This window comes from Arvicola amphibius, chromosome 6 (genome assembly GCF_903992535.2).
Source record: "Arvicola amphibius chromosome 6, mArvAmp1.2, whole genome shotgun sequence".
Classification (NCBI taxonomy): Eukaryota; Metazoa; Chordata; class Mammalia; order Rodentia; family Cricetidae; genus Arvicola; species Arvicola amphibius.
The window spans coordinates 25,445,027-25,463,105 of NC_052052.2; the positions used below are offsets into that span (position 1 = coordinate 25,445,027).

The window sequence follows — 18,079 nt, forward strand, 5'->3', positions numbered from 1 at the left end:
TGAGAAATTCTGCTTTACTAGTTTTTTTTGATAATTAATGCTTTAAAATATTCTGACTAAATGTTATTGTCTCACAAGTGGTGTCTAAAATACTCTTACATTTACATTTCTTTGTGTAGCTTTGGAGCCTGCCCTGGAACTTGCTCTATAGACTAGGCTGGCCTCAAGTTCTGAGATCTGCCTGCCTCTGCCTCCCACATGCTAGGGTTAAAGGCTTGTGTCACCACTGCCCAGCTCTGTTTTCTTTTAGAAGTCTTAGAATTTTTTTCTTTGATTTTTCTGGACTGTTTCGTCTTAATTTTTCTGCAGGAGTTCAAGGTCAAGGCTGAATTTTTTTTACATGGCCATCCATTTCCTACAGCATCACACATATATAGGATCAACTTTTCCCCAGCAAATTACACTTGTACTTTTACATAAAAGAATGCTAAACATCTCTCTCTCTCTCTATATATATATATCTATATATAAATATATAGATATATATATATATAGATATTCTATTTCTCATGTCTCCATTCTACTGTATTGATTTTTTAAAAAAATTTTTAATACCATTATCAAGATTCTTTTAAAAAAAGATTTTTATTATTTTTAAAAATTGTATTTATCTATATATATGCAACTAAGTGCAATTTTCCAAGGAGGCTACAAATACCACATTCCCATTGGAACTGGAGTTGCAGGTGGTTATGAGCTGCCTGATATGGATGCTAGAACCTAAGCTTGGGTACTCTGCAAGAGTGGTACTTGCTATTAACCACTAAGCCATCTCTATAGCTCCTAATACCATTTTTTTTAAATTGTGGCTTTACAGTAGGTCTTGGAGTCAAGGGTAAAATCTTGTTTTTCCTTTTCTTTTTCTATTTTATAAGCATTAGTTTGTTTGTTTTTTGTTTTCTTGTATGCCTGTGTGAGGATGTTGGATCCCCTGTCACAGACAGTTGAGAGCTGCCATGTGAGTGCTAAGAATTGAACCTAGGTCCTGTGGAAGAGCCGTCAGTGCTCTTAACCACTGAGCCATCTCTACAGCCTCTAGTATTGCTTTTCTAAATTGCAATTTTCATATTTATAAATTTAACTTTACCTTGTTAATTTTTAAATTTTTTTAAAGACACTTGGCATTTTCATTGGGGTTTTCTTGAGTCCGTATTATATATCTTAGAATTGACATCTTTAGCAGTTGTTCCATTTAGTCTATAAAAATGTTATCTCCCCGATTTATTTGTTTCATGTGCCACTCACTGTGTAGTGTATACCTGAGTATGCATGTGTACATGTGCACACACACGTACTTAGACACAAGAAGTTTAAGTTTTTTCCTTTTACCCTCCACCTTACCTTGAGATAGGATGGCTCACTGAGCTTCATGGATCTGCCTTTTCTGTCCCTGCATGTGTCCCATTGGTGTGTCTACTTTCACCCAGATACACAGAACTACACTCTTCCCAGGTTTTGGTTTGGTTTAGTGTTTCAAGACAGGGTTTCTCTGTGTAGCTCTGGTTATACTGGAATTCACTCTGTAGACCTGACTGGCCTCCAACTCAGAGATCCACCTGCCTCTACCTCCTAAGTGCTAGGATTAAAGAAAGGTGTGCGCCACTGCTACCCAGCATCTCCCCACGTTTTTTATGTGGGTACTTGAATTCTCAATTCAGGACCAACTATTTAGGTCACTTTAAGTTTCTCTCAACAATGTCTTATATATTTATATGTTTAGTGCTTGCAGATTTTTTTTTCATGAGTATTTCCAATTCATTGTTCTATTAAAGGTAATATTAATTAATATCAATTATATTCTTAATATTATTACAAGTAAGTTAGGTTATTTACTTATATTAATTAATTGTTGGAGCAGGATTTTACTCAGTAACCCAGCTGACCTCAAACTTGTTGTTATCCTCCAAATCAACCTTCTAAGTGCTGAGCTTGCCCATTCTGCTACCACATTATACTTTAAATCATACTATTTTTAAATTTTACTTTTGGCTTACAAAAATTCTGAAGGTTTTTTTATGTTCACCTTATTTTCCTAACATTTCATTCCACTAAATTTCTTGGAGTTTTCTACATTACAGTTAGATTATCTATGAATAAAGATAGTTTAGCTTTTTCTTCCTAATCTGAATACCTCTACTTTATTTTTCTTCCTGTATTGAATTCAGGGATGTTCTTATGTACTGGGCAGTAGTAGAGAAACCTTTGCTTTGTTCCCAATCTGTCTTGCATTGTTCCTTGTAGGTCTTCTCCTTCTCCTTCTACTTTTTTTTTTAAAAAATCTTTCTGTCTGTCTGTCTGTCTGTCTGTCTATCTATCTATCTATCTATCTATCTATCTATCTATCTATCTATCTATCTATCTATCTATCATGTATACAGTGTTCTGCTTGTATACCAGAAAGAAGAGGGCACCAGATCTCATTATAGATTGTGAGCCACCATGTGGTTGCTGGGAATTAACCTCAGGTCTTCTGGAAGAGCAGCCAGTGCTCTCAACCTCTGAGCCATCTCTCTAGCTCCCCTTGTAGTTTTCTTTTGATTTTTGAGTTTTCTGCAAATTTTCACCCTGATAGACTTTTATCAGTTGAATTTTTTTTAATCTAGTGATTCAATGTTTGTTTTATTGTTGTGTTGTTTCATAGTCTTTTAAGCTGGTGAAATACATTTTCCCTAATGTATTCTTTTTATATAATTTTGGATCAGATGTGACAACGGTTTGTTATGGTAGGTTTGTTTTGTTTGTTTGTTTGTTTGTTTGTTTTTAAAGACAGGGTTTCTCTGTAGCTTTGGGAACCTGTTCTGAAACTATCTCTTGTAGACCAGGATGGCCTTGAACTCACGGAGTTCCTGCTTCTACCTCCTGAGTACTGGGATTAAAGGCGTGCGCCACCACTGCCCATTGGTTTGTTATGGTTTTAAGTTCTTCTATTGCCTCTGCCTCCACATGTGGTGGACATGTACCACTCCACCTCGCCTTGTGAGAAGGTTTTAAATTATAAACCTGATGTGTTTGAATTTAGGTTATCTGTTCTTTTCTGTTATAAACTTTTTTGCTTTGTATCTTTCAAGAGTATATATATTCTGGGCATTGAACCCATGGCATGTATACCAAGCAAGTGCTTTTCCACTGAGTTATATACCCAGTCCTTTTAATTATCTTTGTTTTGAGACAGGGTATCAATTAGATGCCCATGCTATGCGTTGAATTTACTCTGTAAACTAAGCAGAGCTTCAGTTTGATATTCTTCCAACTCAGCCTGGGACACTATGTGTGTACATCACTATACTGAGTAAATACTTTTTTTATTTGTAAGTCACTAAATTTATTGGTATAGCAGTATTCTGTGTAAATTTAAAATTTTTTATATTATTTAATTATATAAGTGTTTGCCTTATGTATGTCTGTATACCACATGTGTGCTTAGAACCCAAAAAGTCTAGAAAAGGGCATTGAATCCTATGAAATGAGTCACAGATGGCTTTGAGCTGCTATGTGGATACTGAGAGTTACAGCTGTCTTCTGCAAGAGCAGCCAATGCTCTTAATTGTTGAGTCCTCAATCCAGTTCCAATATTCTATTTAAATTTAAGCATCAATTCACAAGTTAAAATTAGCAGCCATGTGGTGATGGCACACACCTTTATCTCAGCACTCAGTGGGCAGAAGCAGTCTGATCTCTTTGAGCTCAAGGCCAACCTGGTCTACAGAGCAAGCTCCAGGACAGGCTCCAAAGCTACATAGAAACCCTGTTGAAGCACGATTAGTAAAACTCAGAGACTGCATTGGCATTCAACCTGAAGACCTGAAAAGCAAAACAGCAAGCCACTCACTTTTACCTCGACCTCAGTCCCAAATGGCGATCCAGGAATCTCATAATGAGACTGTGTGTGAGCGCTGTTTCCTCCCGTTTTATATTCCTCTCCAGGGCTGGGATTAATGGCATACACCACCGTGGTTAAAGGCATGCACCGTCCAATTTCTGTGGTAACTAGTGTGGCTTCTGGGATTAAAGGTGTGTGTCATTGTGGCTACTGGGATTATCACCCTGTCTCGAAAAAACAAAAAACAATAATGTTATAAGTAATATTCTTTATCGTTTGTCTCTACAGTGTTAGTGTTCTTGTTATTTTATATTTTTATTTTTTTATCCTAAATCATCGTAGCTGGAGAATTACCAATGTTAATAATATTTTTCAAAAGATGAGCTTTCATTTCATCAGTTTTTTAAAAAAAAATCTTTCCCCATGGTTTTTATTTCCTTTGTTTAATGTTTTCATTAGCACATATTAAACATAACAATGGGTTTCATTGTATTTTTCTTATTTATTTATTTATTTATTTATTTGTTTGTTTATTTATTTGTTTATTTATTTTTTTTGTGTACAGTGTTCTGTCTGTGTGTATGCCACAGGCCAGAAGAGGGCACCAGACCCCATTACAGATGGTTGTGAGCCACCATGTGGTTGCTGGGAATTGAACTCAGGACCTTTGGAAGAGCAGTCAGTGCTCCTAACCTCTGAGCCATCTCTCAAGACCCTTCATTGTATTTTCATACAAGCACATAGTGTATTTAGATGACACATGCCCACATGTAAACAGAAGTTTTTTGTCCTGTCCACTCTCGCTCCCTGTTCTGGCAGCTGCTTCCAAATTACCACACACAGACTTATATTAATTATAAATGCTCGGCCGATAGCTCAGGCTTATTACTAGCTAAATCTTACACTTATAAGTACTGCGATCTCAAGCCAGGCATTGGTGGAGCACGTCTTTAATCTCAGCATTCGGGAGGCAGAGGCAGGTGGATCTCTGTTAGTTCGAGGCCATCCTGGGCTACAAGAGCTAGTTCCAGGAGAGGCTCCAAAGCTACAGAGAAACCCTGTCTCGAAAAATCAAAAAACAAATTAAAAAATAAAAAAAAGTACTGCGTTCTCATCTTGCACCCCTGTTTTTTAGTGATTTCCTTCTCTGCCCTTCTCCATCCCATAATCCTTAGTTTGGTTGCCGCCTATACTTCTTGCCCAGCTACTGTCCAATCCATGTTTTATTAAACCAATTTGAGTGACAAATCTATACAGTGTACCAGAGGATTTTTCCACAGCACACACAAATATTCTCACACAGAAATACTCGCGTGTGACACACACGTATTACCTAGTCTCAATCATTGTCTTCCTAGCTAACTTCCCTTCTACTTCTGTGTCTTTCTCTAAGTCACCCACTGAGTCTTGTTAAGGCTGCTTACAGGAGCACTCTCACCTCCGTCGTAGACTGTCAAAGACATCAGTGTGGGCGCTGCGGGTACATCAGCCCATTTTCTCTTCATCTTGATCCTTCTCTTTTGTCGATTTGAGACGGTCATACTGTGTAGCCATGGCTGGTTTCTATTTGCTAAGTAGACCAAGCTTGTCTCAAACTTGCAATAATGCTCCTGCCTCTGCTTCCCAGGTGCTGAGATTTCAGACGTGTGCTGTCATGGTTTGCCTGCTTTAATCTGGTTTTCTTTTTTAGTTTTTTTTTAGACAGAAAGTTTTAATTGTGGATTTTATGAGTCTTTTTCTTTTTTTGAGTTTGCTTTCTTTTCTTTTGACATTACTGGTACTAGTACTCTGAGCTTCATGATTGCTAGGCACATGTTCTGCATAAGTTAATGCCAGAGCTGTTTAAGTTTTGCAGGAGCTTATAGGTATTTTGAATATCTCACTCCTATCACACAAGTACAAAAATCCATCACAGGATTTTTTTTTTTAAGTTTTATGGTTTTCATTTAAGTTAACAGGATTTTCTAATTATAGCTACAATTTCTTCCTTGATCTACACAATATTTATAAGTGTACTATTCATTTATGATTTGAGAGTTTTCTTGATGTTTTTCCATTATTGGCTAAGTCTAAATCTTGTGTAAAGAATTTATTGAAACCTATTTTATAGTTTGGAATATGACCTAATGAAGTGAGCTTGTACTGTATCATGTGGTAATAGCTATATCCCAGTTACCTAAATGGTGATAATTACTATAATAATTTCTTTTTTATATGAATTGGATTTGATGAGTTCTTGGTGTTTTGAGACAGGGTCTCTTGTAGTCCAGGCTGACCTTGAACTTTCCATGGAGCCCAGAATGACCTTGTACTTTTCCTGATCCTCTTGCCTCCACTTCCTAAGTGCTGTAATAGGTGTGCATCATCTTGTCTGAAAGTAGAAGATTATTTTTAAAACCCTTTCAGCTCTGAATTCTGAATCTTTAGGATATAAAAATAATTTCCTTATTAATAGGATTATTCGCTTTGCAAGTCCGAGAACTCAGATTCTTAAAGTTCCAAAGGTGAATTTTATAGTTTCTGAATTTTTGGAATTCTCACAGGGAAGGAAGAAGTCTGTAGTGCCTGTGGAGCCCAGGAGTCTTATTCAAGGAGCCTTGCAAGGTTGTTCAGTGTCTGGAATGACACTGAAGTATATGTATGGGGTGAATGCCTGGAAGAATTGGGTCCAATGGAAAAATGCCAAGGAAGAACAAGGAGATCTGAAATGTGGAGGTAAGTCCTCAGTACACTCTGTGTCAGGCAGATACAAGAAATAGAAACAAAGTCGTAAATATATTCGAAGAAGGATTAACTCATAAGACTTAAAACTTGGCTTTTCTCATCCCATTTCATTATTGTTATTTACCTGTCTCATTTATCCCATCAGGAGGTGAACATGCCTCTCCTAGTCCATGTTCTGATGCCTTAGGAAGTGTTCAAGACCAGGTACTCTCTCAAGAATCCTCAGAGCAAGGTTGTAAAGGTAAATATTCTTCTGTCTCTTTTCCTATCAATTATTTTTAATATTGATGTTTAAAGAATATTTTATGTGCATGAATATTTTGCCTATATGTGTATCTGTGGAAAACTTGCACGCCTGGTGCATGCAGAAGCCAGAGGGGCCATCAGATCCCCTAGAACTAGAGTTTACAGGCAGTTAGTTACGAACCACCCGTGGTTGCGGAGAACTGAACCTGCATCCTCTGGAAGAGGAGCCAGTGCTCTTAACCATTGAGCATCTCTCTGGACCCTAATAAGTTTGTTAATTGACCAGATGTATAGATGTGCTAGTCTTAGCACTGTGAAGGATGGAGGAAGAGACTCCCCCTGCCACGTGCCTAGCTTCAGCAGCTATCTTTAACAACAGAGGGAATTTTCACAGCCCCTTCATTCCTGTATCTTTCCTGATTCTAAAGCCAGAACAATATGACCAACACTGTCAAGCCCTGCTACCTACTTGGGATGGTACTTGGCCCCATTTAATAACATTTGCGTAAGCTTTGATTTATTGCTAATTTATTTAAAGGTTTTGGTTTGAGATTTTCCACTATACCGTTTCTCTTACAAGTGGATCACTATATCAGGTTCTGGCTTTTGTTGCTAGTAGTCTGTTTGTTGGTCTTGGAGTACACAAGTTCTTATCAGAACAGTCAGTTGCTGCTGTGTTGTGATGACTCATAGTCCCTACAAATCAAGTATTACCTTTATGCTCTTAGGGTTCTATAAATACCCTCTAGTTTGGAGGTTGTGCCTGCAACATTTCCCCTGCTGTTTACTAGTCTTTATTGAAGGAAGCAAGAGATCCAGCTGCAGTGCCAGATACAGTTCCTGTATCTTCAGCTATCTGGAGGCAAAGTCAGGAGGAATGTTTGAGCTTACCAGTTCAATATCAGTCGTGGCAAATTACTGAAACCCCAACTTTAAAAAAAAAAGTTTTATGTAGCCTTAGCTGTTCTGGCATTTGTCATATAGACCAATGTGGCCTTGAACTCAAAGGAGAGCTGCCTGGTTCTGCCTCCTACCTGCTGAAATTAAAAGCATACATCATTATGCCTGGATTCCTTGTTTACTTTCATAGAGTCCCAGTTAAACGAACCTTCTGTCATAGTACCTGTTGCACCGTGTGCAGTAAATTGTATTTCTCTTCTTGAAAAAAAATACTTGAGTCAGGATCTGTTATTTGGTTGATGGATTTGAGATAGGATTTTTATGTGTGGCTTAGGCTAGTCCTCCTGCCGCAGTATCTCGAGTACTGTAACGTCATGTTGGTTTACCATGCTTTGTGATCCATACATAGTGTTTGGGGCACAGTGGTACTGGTTGATTCATTGAACAGTAGTGGTACTGCATTTCTGCAAGCTCATGTTTCAGATGTCTTCTCCCGTTTCACAGTCCGCTCTATGAAGCTGAAGGAAGATATTCTGTCCTGCACGTTTGCAGAGTTGAGTTTGGGATTATGCCAGTTTATCCAAGAGGTGCGGAGACCAAATGGCGAAAAATATGACCCAGACAGTATCTTATACTTGTGCCTTGGAATTCAGCAGGTATCAGTTTCAATAACTTTTTTTACATTTGATTGTGGTTTTCGTCATCTGAGATAACTTGTGAATTGTTGAAAATAAGTGTATTCTGTCATTTATTTGTATTAAACATTTTCCTTAGTGAACTGCTATCCCAATTTAAAAGTCTTTACATACAGTCTTTGTAAACTGAAGTGAGACTGTTGGGAGAATAGTAGACATTGGGAAGGGATCATGTATTCTGTAGTTAAATGGATAAAAAGGGCATAAATATCAGCCTACCTAGAAGCAACTAAGGTGACTGCATCTGTATGTGTAAATGTTTTATTTGCACTTTCAAAGTACAAAGTAAATTAATAGATGCACAAGTACGTACATTTTAAAAGATCAGTTGTTCATAAGAGTGCTACATGATGAGAATTTACCAGCTGGAGGCAATGCACACTTTCTACAGCAATTTGAGTACAGTATTTAAGAATGTTTTCACCCTTTTTTTTTCCTCCCTAGTTTTTATTTAACATCTCTTCAACATTTGTGTCTGGTTAGGACTCATTTGGTTCATGCCTCTATAATCTTAGAACTGGGGTTGCTGAAGCAAGAGGATTACAAATTTGGGGGCAATTACATAGTCATAAATCAAAAATCACTCATCAAAGTTGAAGTTCTGACAAGTTTGTAAAGTTACTGGGTATAGTTCATGCTCACCAAATGTGAGAGTTAGTAAATAGAGCATAGTATCTAACCAATTGTTTTATTTATAAATTAGAATGTGGTTTTGGTAGTATTGCCAGCTCTCTCAGCTGCTTAGAATGAAGCAAGATAACTGCAAGTTCAAGGACAGCCTAGGCTACATAGTGAGACTGCTATCTCCAAAAGTAATGCTTAGTGATACATAACTATATTATAAATTAGGTATTACTCTGTAATGGCATAGTGATATGAATTCATAAGAAGGTGAAATAAAAAACGTGTGCAATGGTTATTGTCTCTGGGTGGTATTAATCTGACCTTAAACAAGGTAGGGTTTTTTGTTTTGTTCTTTACTTTCAAAAGTAAGTACTAGGTTGACTAGGACACACTTGTCATCCCAGCACTCAGGAGACAGATGCAAGATCCCTGAGTTCCAGGTATAGAACTAGCTTCAGAACCAGAACTACATAGAGAAATCTGTCTCAAATAAGCAAAGGAAAGTAACTTGTGGTCTGGAGAAATGACTCAGCTGTTAACATACTGGCTCCTCCTCCAGAGGAACTGCATGTGATTACTAGTACCCACATGTCTGTCTCCATGTGCATGCCTTGTACACTCAGACATTAGAAGGGGGGTAAATCCCCTGGAACTGAAGTTATAGACAGTTGTGAGCTCCTATTTAGATACTAGGAACAGAATCCATGTTTGTTGCAAGAATATCATGTACTCTTAATTGCTAAGCCAGTATCTCCAGCTCTTTGTTAATATTTTTGCTTTGCTTTGCTGTGTGTGTCTGTGCCTCTCTGAGAGAGAAAGGGAGACAGGTATGTGTGTGTACATGTGTATGTGGGTGCACATGCATGCCCTGGATGTCAGGTATCTGTATCACTTTGCTTCATTCCCTCGAGGCAGGGTATCTCACTGAACCTGAAGCTTGCTCTTTCAGTTAGTCTGACTTGTCAAATTCCAGGGGTCTACCTGACTCCACACTCCAGTTCCAGGGTTTCAGGCGCACCTGGCCATGTAAAACTTATACTTGGGTGCTAGGTATTTAAACTGGGGTCCTTATGCTCACACAGCATGTGTTCTTGCACCATCTTCTCATCCCTGTTTTCCTCAGTTTTTATTTAGCAAAATGGGTCTATAAAACATGTATTTTGCAACTTGTTCCTGAATTTGAGCCTGTTCTCAAATTCACGGAGATCTGCCTTCCTCTACCTCACAACTGCTCGGATTAAAGTGCCACTGCCCAGCATTTTGTTTTTTTTTTTTTTTAAAAAGCAGAAAGGATCATGTGAGTTGGTGACCAGCCTGGTTTACATATATAGCTTAAGCCTGCTAAGGACTCTAGGAACAAACTCAGGTGCTACTTGCATAGCATGTGCTTTATAAACAGTCATCGCAGTCCACTAAATTTCATGCATTAAAACAAAAATTGTATATTAATGGAGTATCATGTAATGCCTTGGTAGAAAGGTTATGTTTCATGCACAAATTATTTGGAGAATATTGTTATCTGACCAAATCTAAGTCTTCTAATATCTTTCCATCTACCTAGGTCTTCTGTAATTTTTACCTCAGTTACAGCTTGTAGTTTGATTTAAGTCTTCCCTAGTTTTGTTTTCTTGTTTTTTTTTCTTAAGTTTTCATTTTTAGTTGTATGTGCATATATTTATATAAGGATGGCTGTGCCTCTGAGGTTAATGCCCATGGAGGCTAGAAGATAGCTTTGGAGAGTACTGGAGCTTTAGTTATAGAGGGTTGTAAACACACATCCCCCTCCCTCTTGGTCTCCGCCCCCAGTGGAGGGAACAGAGCTGGATACCAAACCAAACTGTCCTTTTCAAGAACAGCATATGCTCTTTAACTGCTGAGCCGTTCTCTAGGCCAAGTATTTTATTCTTTATGACATTATTTTAAGATTTATTTATTTTATGTATATGAGTGCTGCTCTATTTGCGTACATGACAGCATACCATAAGAGGGCATCGATGTCTGTGAGCCACCATGTGGTTGCTGGGAATTGAACTCAGGACCCTTGAAAGAACAGTTAGTGGTCTAACTGCTAAGCCATCTCTCCAGTCCCTCTTTATGGTTTTTGTTGTTTGTTTGTTCAAGACAGGGTTTCTCTGTAACTTTGGAGCCTGTCCTGGAACTAGCTCTTGTAGACCAGGCTGGCCTCAAACTCACAAAGATCAGCCTGCCTCTGCTTTCCGAATGCTGGAATTAAAGTCGTGCGTCACCACTGTCTGGCTTTGTTTTTAATTTCCTATTTGGATTGTTTGAGAAAAGAGGCTGTGTTTATATTTCATTACTTGCTGAGCTTACATGTTAGCTCTAACTACTGGTATGTTGTAAGTACGTGTCTGTGTCCTGTCATCTGCAAGTAGAATAACGTTTAACTTAATTTCCTGTGTGAATGATTTATACTTTTCTCTGGCATAGTTCTGGTTAGGGCTTTCAGAACAGTGTTCAATAGGAGTGGCAGACACTATCATTCTGTTCTTCCTGCCCAGAGTGAAGACATCTGTAAAGCCATGCATTTTACATGTTTTAATGTATTTAAAAGTATGTATTTGGTAAGATTAACATATTCTACATCTTACTAATAGTTGGCTTTGTTAGCTAAATTTAAGTAGTCCTTTCTTCTATATTTTATTTATTTATTTATTATGTAAACAATATTCTGTCTGTGTGTATGCCTGCAGGCCAGAAGAGGGCACCAGACCCCATTACAGATGGTTGTGAGCCACCATGTGGTTGCTGGGAATTGAACTCAAGACCTTTGGAAGAGCAGGCAATGCTCTTAACCTCTGAGCCATCTCTCCAGCCCTTTCTTCTATATTTTAAACTTGGGGAAATGACTTTGTTGAAAAAAAAGAGGGACTAGGGATTGAGGTCAATAGTCAGTGTGCTTTTCTTGCATCTTGCATGTACAAGGCATGGATTCAGTCCCTAACATTGTAAGGGAAATAAGAAAAAAATTGAATATCTAATAACAAAACTATCGGGCAAGTAAGGTCATAAGTTGTCTCATACTCAAATTCGTATTGGAGTGATGGATATTTGTTATTGACTTGGATAAATATAAATGGAAATAATTTTCTGTAGTTTATAAAATTATCAGTGATATAAGAAGTTGTAATAGATGTGAGAAATACCTTAAAAATACTGAATGCTCAGGCTATAGAGATGACTCAGTAAGTCTTTGTGCTGTTTCAGAGGGTGTGGCTTCTGTTCACAGCACTTAGTTCGCAACCACCTACGATTCCATCTCTAGGGAAAGCAATATCTCCTTTTGGCTTGTGTGGAGGACACTTGCAGTCACATGTGCACATATGCACACAAACACATATATAAAAATAAAATAAATCCTTATAAAAATTAAAACTAAATATACCTTGTATTGTTCTATAATCCTTTATTATATTTTCTGTCTTAATTGGTTTATATTTTAGCTGCACCCTGAGTACAGATTTCTTTTGGTTTGTTTTGGTTTTTGGTTTTTCATGACTGGATTTCTCTGTGTAACAGCACTGGCTGTTCTGGAACTCGCTCTTTAAACTAGGCTGGCCTCAAACCCACAGAGATCTGCCTGCCTCTGCCTCCCAGTTGCTAGGATTAAGAGCATGCACCTCCTAGCCAGAGTATTGTTTTGACTGTGTGTTATCCAAGCATTTCTTTATTTTTTTATTTTGTGATATTCTTAATAGTTGACCCTTTCAGGTTGCTGGCACACACCTTAAATCCCAGCTTTGGGAGGCAGATAGAGCTCTGTGAGTTTTCACGTGAATTATAGGTAGCCAAAGCTATTTGAGAGACCCTGTCCCCCATCAGTCCACTCCCCACCCCCTAAAAAAATCTGTCAGAAGTGTGGGTCAGAATGTTGAGAACTGTGGTTGAAAGTTCCCAAGTAGTTTTTGGTGTTGTTTTGTGGTTTTTTTTTTTTTTTGTTAAAGATTTATTCATTTGTATTTTATGTATATGAGGGTTTTTTATTTGTTTTTTTGCTTACATGTATGACTGTATCCCATGTGCATGAAGTATGTCCATGGGGACAGATAGGAGTTTAGGATCACCTGGAACTGGAGTTATAGCTGTTAGCCACTATGTGGGTACTAGGTTCTCTGCAAGAGAAGCCAACCATTTCTCTAGCACACCCCTATAAGTTTTTTTTTAAATGTGTGTGTATTTTGTCTACATAAATGTCTATGCACCATGTCTATGTGTGGTACCCAGGGAAGACAAAAGAAGGTGTCTGATTCCCTGGAACTGGAATCACAGACAGTTGTGAGTCACCATGTGGGTGCTAAAAGTTGAACTCAGGTTCTCTGGAAGAGCAGCTCTCCAGTGTACACCAGCCCCTTCCCCCACCTCAGTAAGGTCTTAAATTTGAGTTTGTATTGTTTCAAGAGAAAGTTTGTTTAAGTAGAATGGCAGACAGAGCTCTGTGAGGACATTTCCAAGCATAGTGCATGTCAGGAGAGGAGAGTTGGTCAGTTTCATCAAGAGTGAAGGGTTCTTATTTGGGAAGTTTACTTATTTATGTGTATTGGTTTTATATACGTGTGTGTGTGTACCTGGGTATGTCTCTGTGTTTGTACATGACCCCTCAGAGGTCAGAAGAAGACATTGGATCCCTTGTAACTGTAGTTACAGTTGATGATTATGAACTGCTGAGTGGGTTCTGGGAACAGAATCTGGGTCCACTGCAAGAGCAGTACGTGCTCTTACCTGCTGCTCCAAGATCTTGTTTTTAGTATTTATTCTGTACCACCCACACTTTTTATAAGGAACTTTCCTTTGCAAATTCAGTGCTAAGGACAATGACCAGTTTCCATGACAGAGCCTTGGACTTGAATCCTGGTGTTTTAACCTGTAGTAAAATGCTTAGAAGCTGTGTGGGATAGACCATTACAAAGGCAGACATTAAGGGAAACCATTTCTTATGATGTTTTCTAATCTTGAGCTTTCTTTATACCAGTATGTGTTAATTCTTTTATCTTTTAGTACCTGTTTGAAAATGGTAGAATAGATAACATTTTTACGGAGCCCTATTCCAGATTTATGATTGAACTTACGAAACTCTTGAAAATATGGGAGCCTACAATACTTCCTAATGGTAAGGGAATTGTTTTTAATTATTTTTATGGTATACTTTTATAAATTGCTTTTTAAAATATTTTCATATATTGCAATATAATCTGTCCTGATGTAATACAGTTGTTGAGATTGTTTTAGATTAATCTGTTGTGGAGCATTTTAGTAAAATACACTGTGAACAGTTACTAAAAAGTAATAAACAGTATACATAGAGATACTAACACCTGAAAAAATTTACATTGTTATATTTATGTTTATAGAATGGTTTTGTCTGGTAGAGTCAATAAGCTAGTTGCTATTGATTTATCCATGCACAGATGATTTTTGTCAGCGCGTGCTGAACGTCTTTGCTTGTTCTTATCCATGAATTCTTTAACCTGGTGTCATAGAGAAGCCTGTGGTTCACTCAGGCTCCCAGGCTCTGACTGGATGAGTTAGTGTAACAACCAATGTGTGCTTTCTGTTGAGCTCTGGAGCACCTCTGAATCATTCTGAGCTACATGATGAACTTAATAGAGAGGAGACTTACAGCATAGATTTGGAAGTAGTAAAGTCACATTCAGGGATGATCTCCCCAAGAATAGAATATGAAAGCAGCAGTAAAGAGAGTTCAGGAAAAAGCACTGTGTTAGAGCTGAATTTAAGGGACATGGAGAGACAGGTACAAGAATTAGTACAGTTTCTTAAGACCTTGCTTCTCATACATACAGATTCCAGTTGGTCCCAAGAAACATAGCTGTTAATGTAAGTTAAGAATGAGAGGGAAGCCAGGTGGTGGTGGCGCACGCCTTTAATCCCAGCACTCAGGAGGCAGAGGCTGGTGGATCTCTGTGAGTTCTAGGTCAGCCTGGTCTACAAGAGAAAGAGCAAGTTCCAGGACAGACTCCAAAGCTACAGAAAAACTCTTGTCTGGAAAAACCAAGAGAGAGAGAGGGAGGATGGGAGGAGGGAGCCACTTGTTCCTCCCTAGTAACTAAACACATGGAACTGGCAAATTGTAAGCTTGATGGTCTGGGCAAGAGCTGGTTAACTTCATAGAGCAGATCTGGCCTGTGTCCTGGTTCTGTTGTCTGAGCTAAAGGTGTTTTGGGGGTTTTAAATGATTATAAACTTTAAAGAAAATATTTTGTGATAGGGAAATTGAATGAAATTGGAATATGTCTATAAATAAAACTGTCTCTGGCTCTTTCTGCAACAGAAAGTTGTTCCAAGCAGGTGGCCTTCTGAGGAATGGTAACCACTGCTTACAGGGCAGTGCTTGAATCTGTCTAGCTGGAGTCCTCTGCCTTGTTCTTCCTGGTGCCGCTTCTCTTGCCTGTATAAAGGAGTGGTGGGAGAGAACAATGCTCTTTCTGTGGAATTTGAGAGATCACATACTTTTGTTCTTCCCATCCTGTCTAGGTTACATGTTCTCTCGCATTGAAGAAGAGCATTTGTGGGAATGCAAACAGCTGGGCGCTTACTCGCCAATTGTCCTGTTAAACACCCTCCTTTTTTTCAATACCAAATATTTCCAACTAAAGAATGTTACTGAGCACTTGAAGCTTTCTTTTGCCCATGTGATGAGACGGACCAGGACTCTGAAGTACAGCACCAAGATGACATACCTGAGATTCTTCCCACCTTTACAGAAGCAAGAGTCAGAGCCAGGTGTGTTGCTGGAGATGAGAGTTCTGTTTGAAATGCTAAGATAGTTCATTCTAGTCATGGAGGGCCAAAACTTGCTTATAACATTTCAATATTTTTCTCTGTTTTCAAGTAGGTTATAAGCTTTCAAAATGAGAGGACTCTGCCTCCTTGTGTTTTTATTGTCTTTACGTTAGAAATTTGATGTAACCGAGTAAAGCCCCCTGCTTTAATTAGATAAATCCCAAGTAACCAACATATAATACTTAGAAGAGGTCACTGATTTACAGGTACGTGTTGTAGATGAGGCAGCGGGCCGCTTCCCACCACCCAGCTAGCTTTACCCAAAATAATTACATGGAAACTGTATTCTTTTAAATACTGCCTGACCCATTAGTTTCAGCCTCTTATTGGCTAATTCTCACATCTTGCTTTAATCCACATTTAGTAATCTGTGTAGCACCACGAGGTGGTGGCTTACCAGGAAAGATCTTAACCTGTGTCCATCTTGGAGAGGAGAGCTATGGCGTCTGCCTGAGGTGGCTGCCTCACTGCCTTCTTCCCAGCATCCTGTTCTGTTTACTCCACCTACCTAATTTTCTGTCCTATCAAAGGGACAAGGCAGTTTCTTTATTTAACCAATGAAATCAACACAAAACAGAAGACCCTCCTCCATCAGGTACGCCAGTCAGCAGTCACCAATCAAAGGAAACTTGGTTAGCATTTAATTTGTTGGGATTTTGTTTTTGACTGGAACATCCTGTCTTAATTAGCATCTTTTAATCAGTTCTAAAATTCTAAAGGAACTTAGCAGCAGGCCTAAAGTAGACTGCTTTTACCTATGGTAGGCTTAGGTAAGCAGTGACATTTTCAGTAAGTAGATTATGATCATGTGTTTCAAAAACAGACAAAGTGACTCTTTATCTTGAATGTCTGAAAAATAATGCTGTTATTCTAGAACTAGAAATCAAACTTTCTGTGTTTGGTTTTAGTCTTTTTGAGGCTTATCTTACTTTGTAATAGCTCAGGTTATCCTTGACCTCAAAATCCTCTTTAGTCAGCCATCTGAGTGCTGGCCTTACAGCTATAAGCCATCATGCTCGTGCATCACATATATACACAAACAAATCCCTTACTTTTTTCAATATCAAGTTCTTCAAGTTGTGTTACTACTTTTAAGAATAAAATACATACTTGAAATGTGAAAAATCTACGAATAGTTGTTCCATGTACCCTGTTTTATTAGCTTGTTTTCAGTTGTCCTTTAATTTTAAAAAAATATTAAGATCATCTTGCCTTTTCACCTGGAGTCTGTCTCTTGGCTTTAGCTTGATGCTTATGTGATCCACTTTGTAGTTCTGTTTTTTTTTTTTTGTTTGTTTGTTTGTTTGTTTGTTTTGCTTTTTTTGCTTTTTTGAGACAGCATCTCACTTTGTATCCCAGGCTGGCCTAGAACTCAATTGTAGATCCCAAGGTGGCCTCTGACCTGAAGCAATACAATTTTCTCAGCTTCCTTGGGGATGGGATTGTAGACCTTTTTCTCCTTAAGGTCTGCTTTGTATTTGTAGGAGTTATTAGCTGGATGAATGAGAGGCAGTCAGTTAATATTGCCACTTTTGATTGGGTGCTTAACAACGTTCATATTAGCCAGGTGATGGTGGCACATGCCTTTAATCCTATAACTCGGAAGGCAGAGGTGGGTGGATCTTTGTGAGTTCGAGGTCAGCCTGGTCTAGAAGAGCTAGTTCCAGGACAGGCTCCAAAAGCTACAGAGAAACCCTGTCTCAAAAAACCAAAAAAAAATATTGATATTATTTTCAACTTGGCTTTTAAGTTACTTGCAAGGCATTTTTTAGTGGAAACTGGAGTGAATTTGTTTTAAAGTAATAGTGGAGGTAGCTGGAGAAAAAGAACCCTAAACTATTTGTCAAGAATGACTGTAAAAGCCGGGCAGCGGTGGCGTACGCCTTTAATCCCAGCACTCAGGAGGCAGAGGCAGGCGGATCTCTGAGTTCGAGGCCAGCCTGGTCTACAAGAGCTAGTTCCAGGACAGGCTCTAGAAACTACAGGGAAACCCTGTCTCGAAAAAAAAAAAATGACTGTAAAAATGGACTGGGGAAGGCCTTGACAGATGATGACCTAGTGGTAGAGCATTGGATGCTATAGTCAGACTTTCCTTTGAGCCGCCAGCTCACAAGTAGTGACACAGAGACCGTAGCTTAGGCTTGTCCCTAACTAACTCTTACAACAAATAAACCCTTATTTTTTAATCTGTGTTCCTTCATGTGGCTCAGTTACCTTTGCTCTATATTGCCCATCTTGTTTCCTCTAAGTCTGG

General features: G+C 38.5%; 1 protein-coding gene across 5 annotated transcripts in view; it reads left to right on the forward strand.

The window, feature by feature from the left end:
* Zmym4 (zinc finger MYM-type containing 4) overlaps positions 1-18,079 on the forward strand; it is a 111,866-nt gene that overhangs the window by 87,187 nt on the left and 6,600 nt on the right. For all 5 annotated transcript variants that reach the window (XM_038333387.1, XM_038333388.1, XM_038333391.1 and 2 more), the window contains exons 24-28: positions 6,364-6,535; positions 6,690-6,785; positions 8,195-8,346; positions 14,023-14,134; positions 15,517-15,765. In XM_038333387.1, the coding sequence (XP_038189315.1) occupies positions 6,364-6,535; positions 6,690-6,785; positions 8,195-8,346; positions 14,023-14,134; positions 15,517-15,765 (781 nt within the window). The remainder of the gene's footprint in view (positions 1-6,363; positions 6,536-6,689; positions 6,786-8,194; positions 8,347-14,022; positions 14,135-15,516; positions 15,766-18,079) is intronic.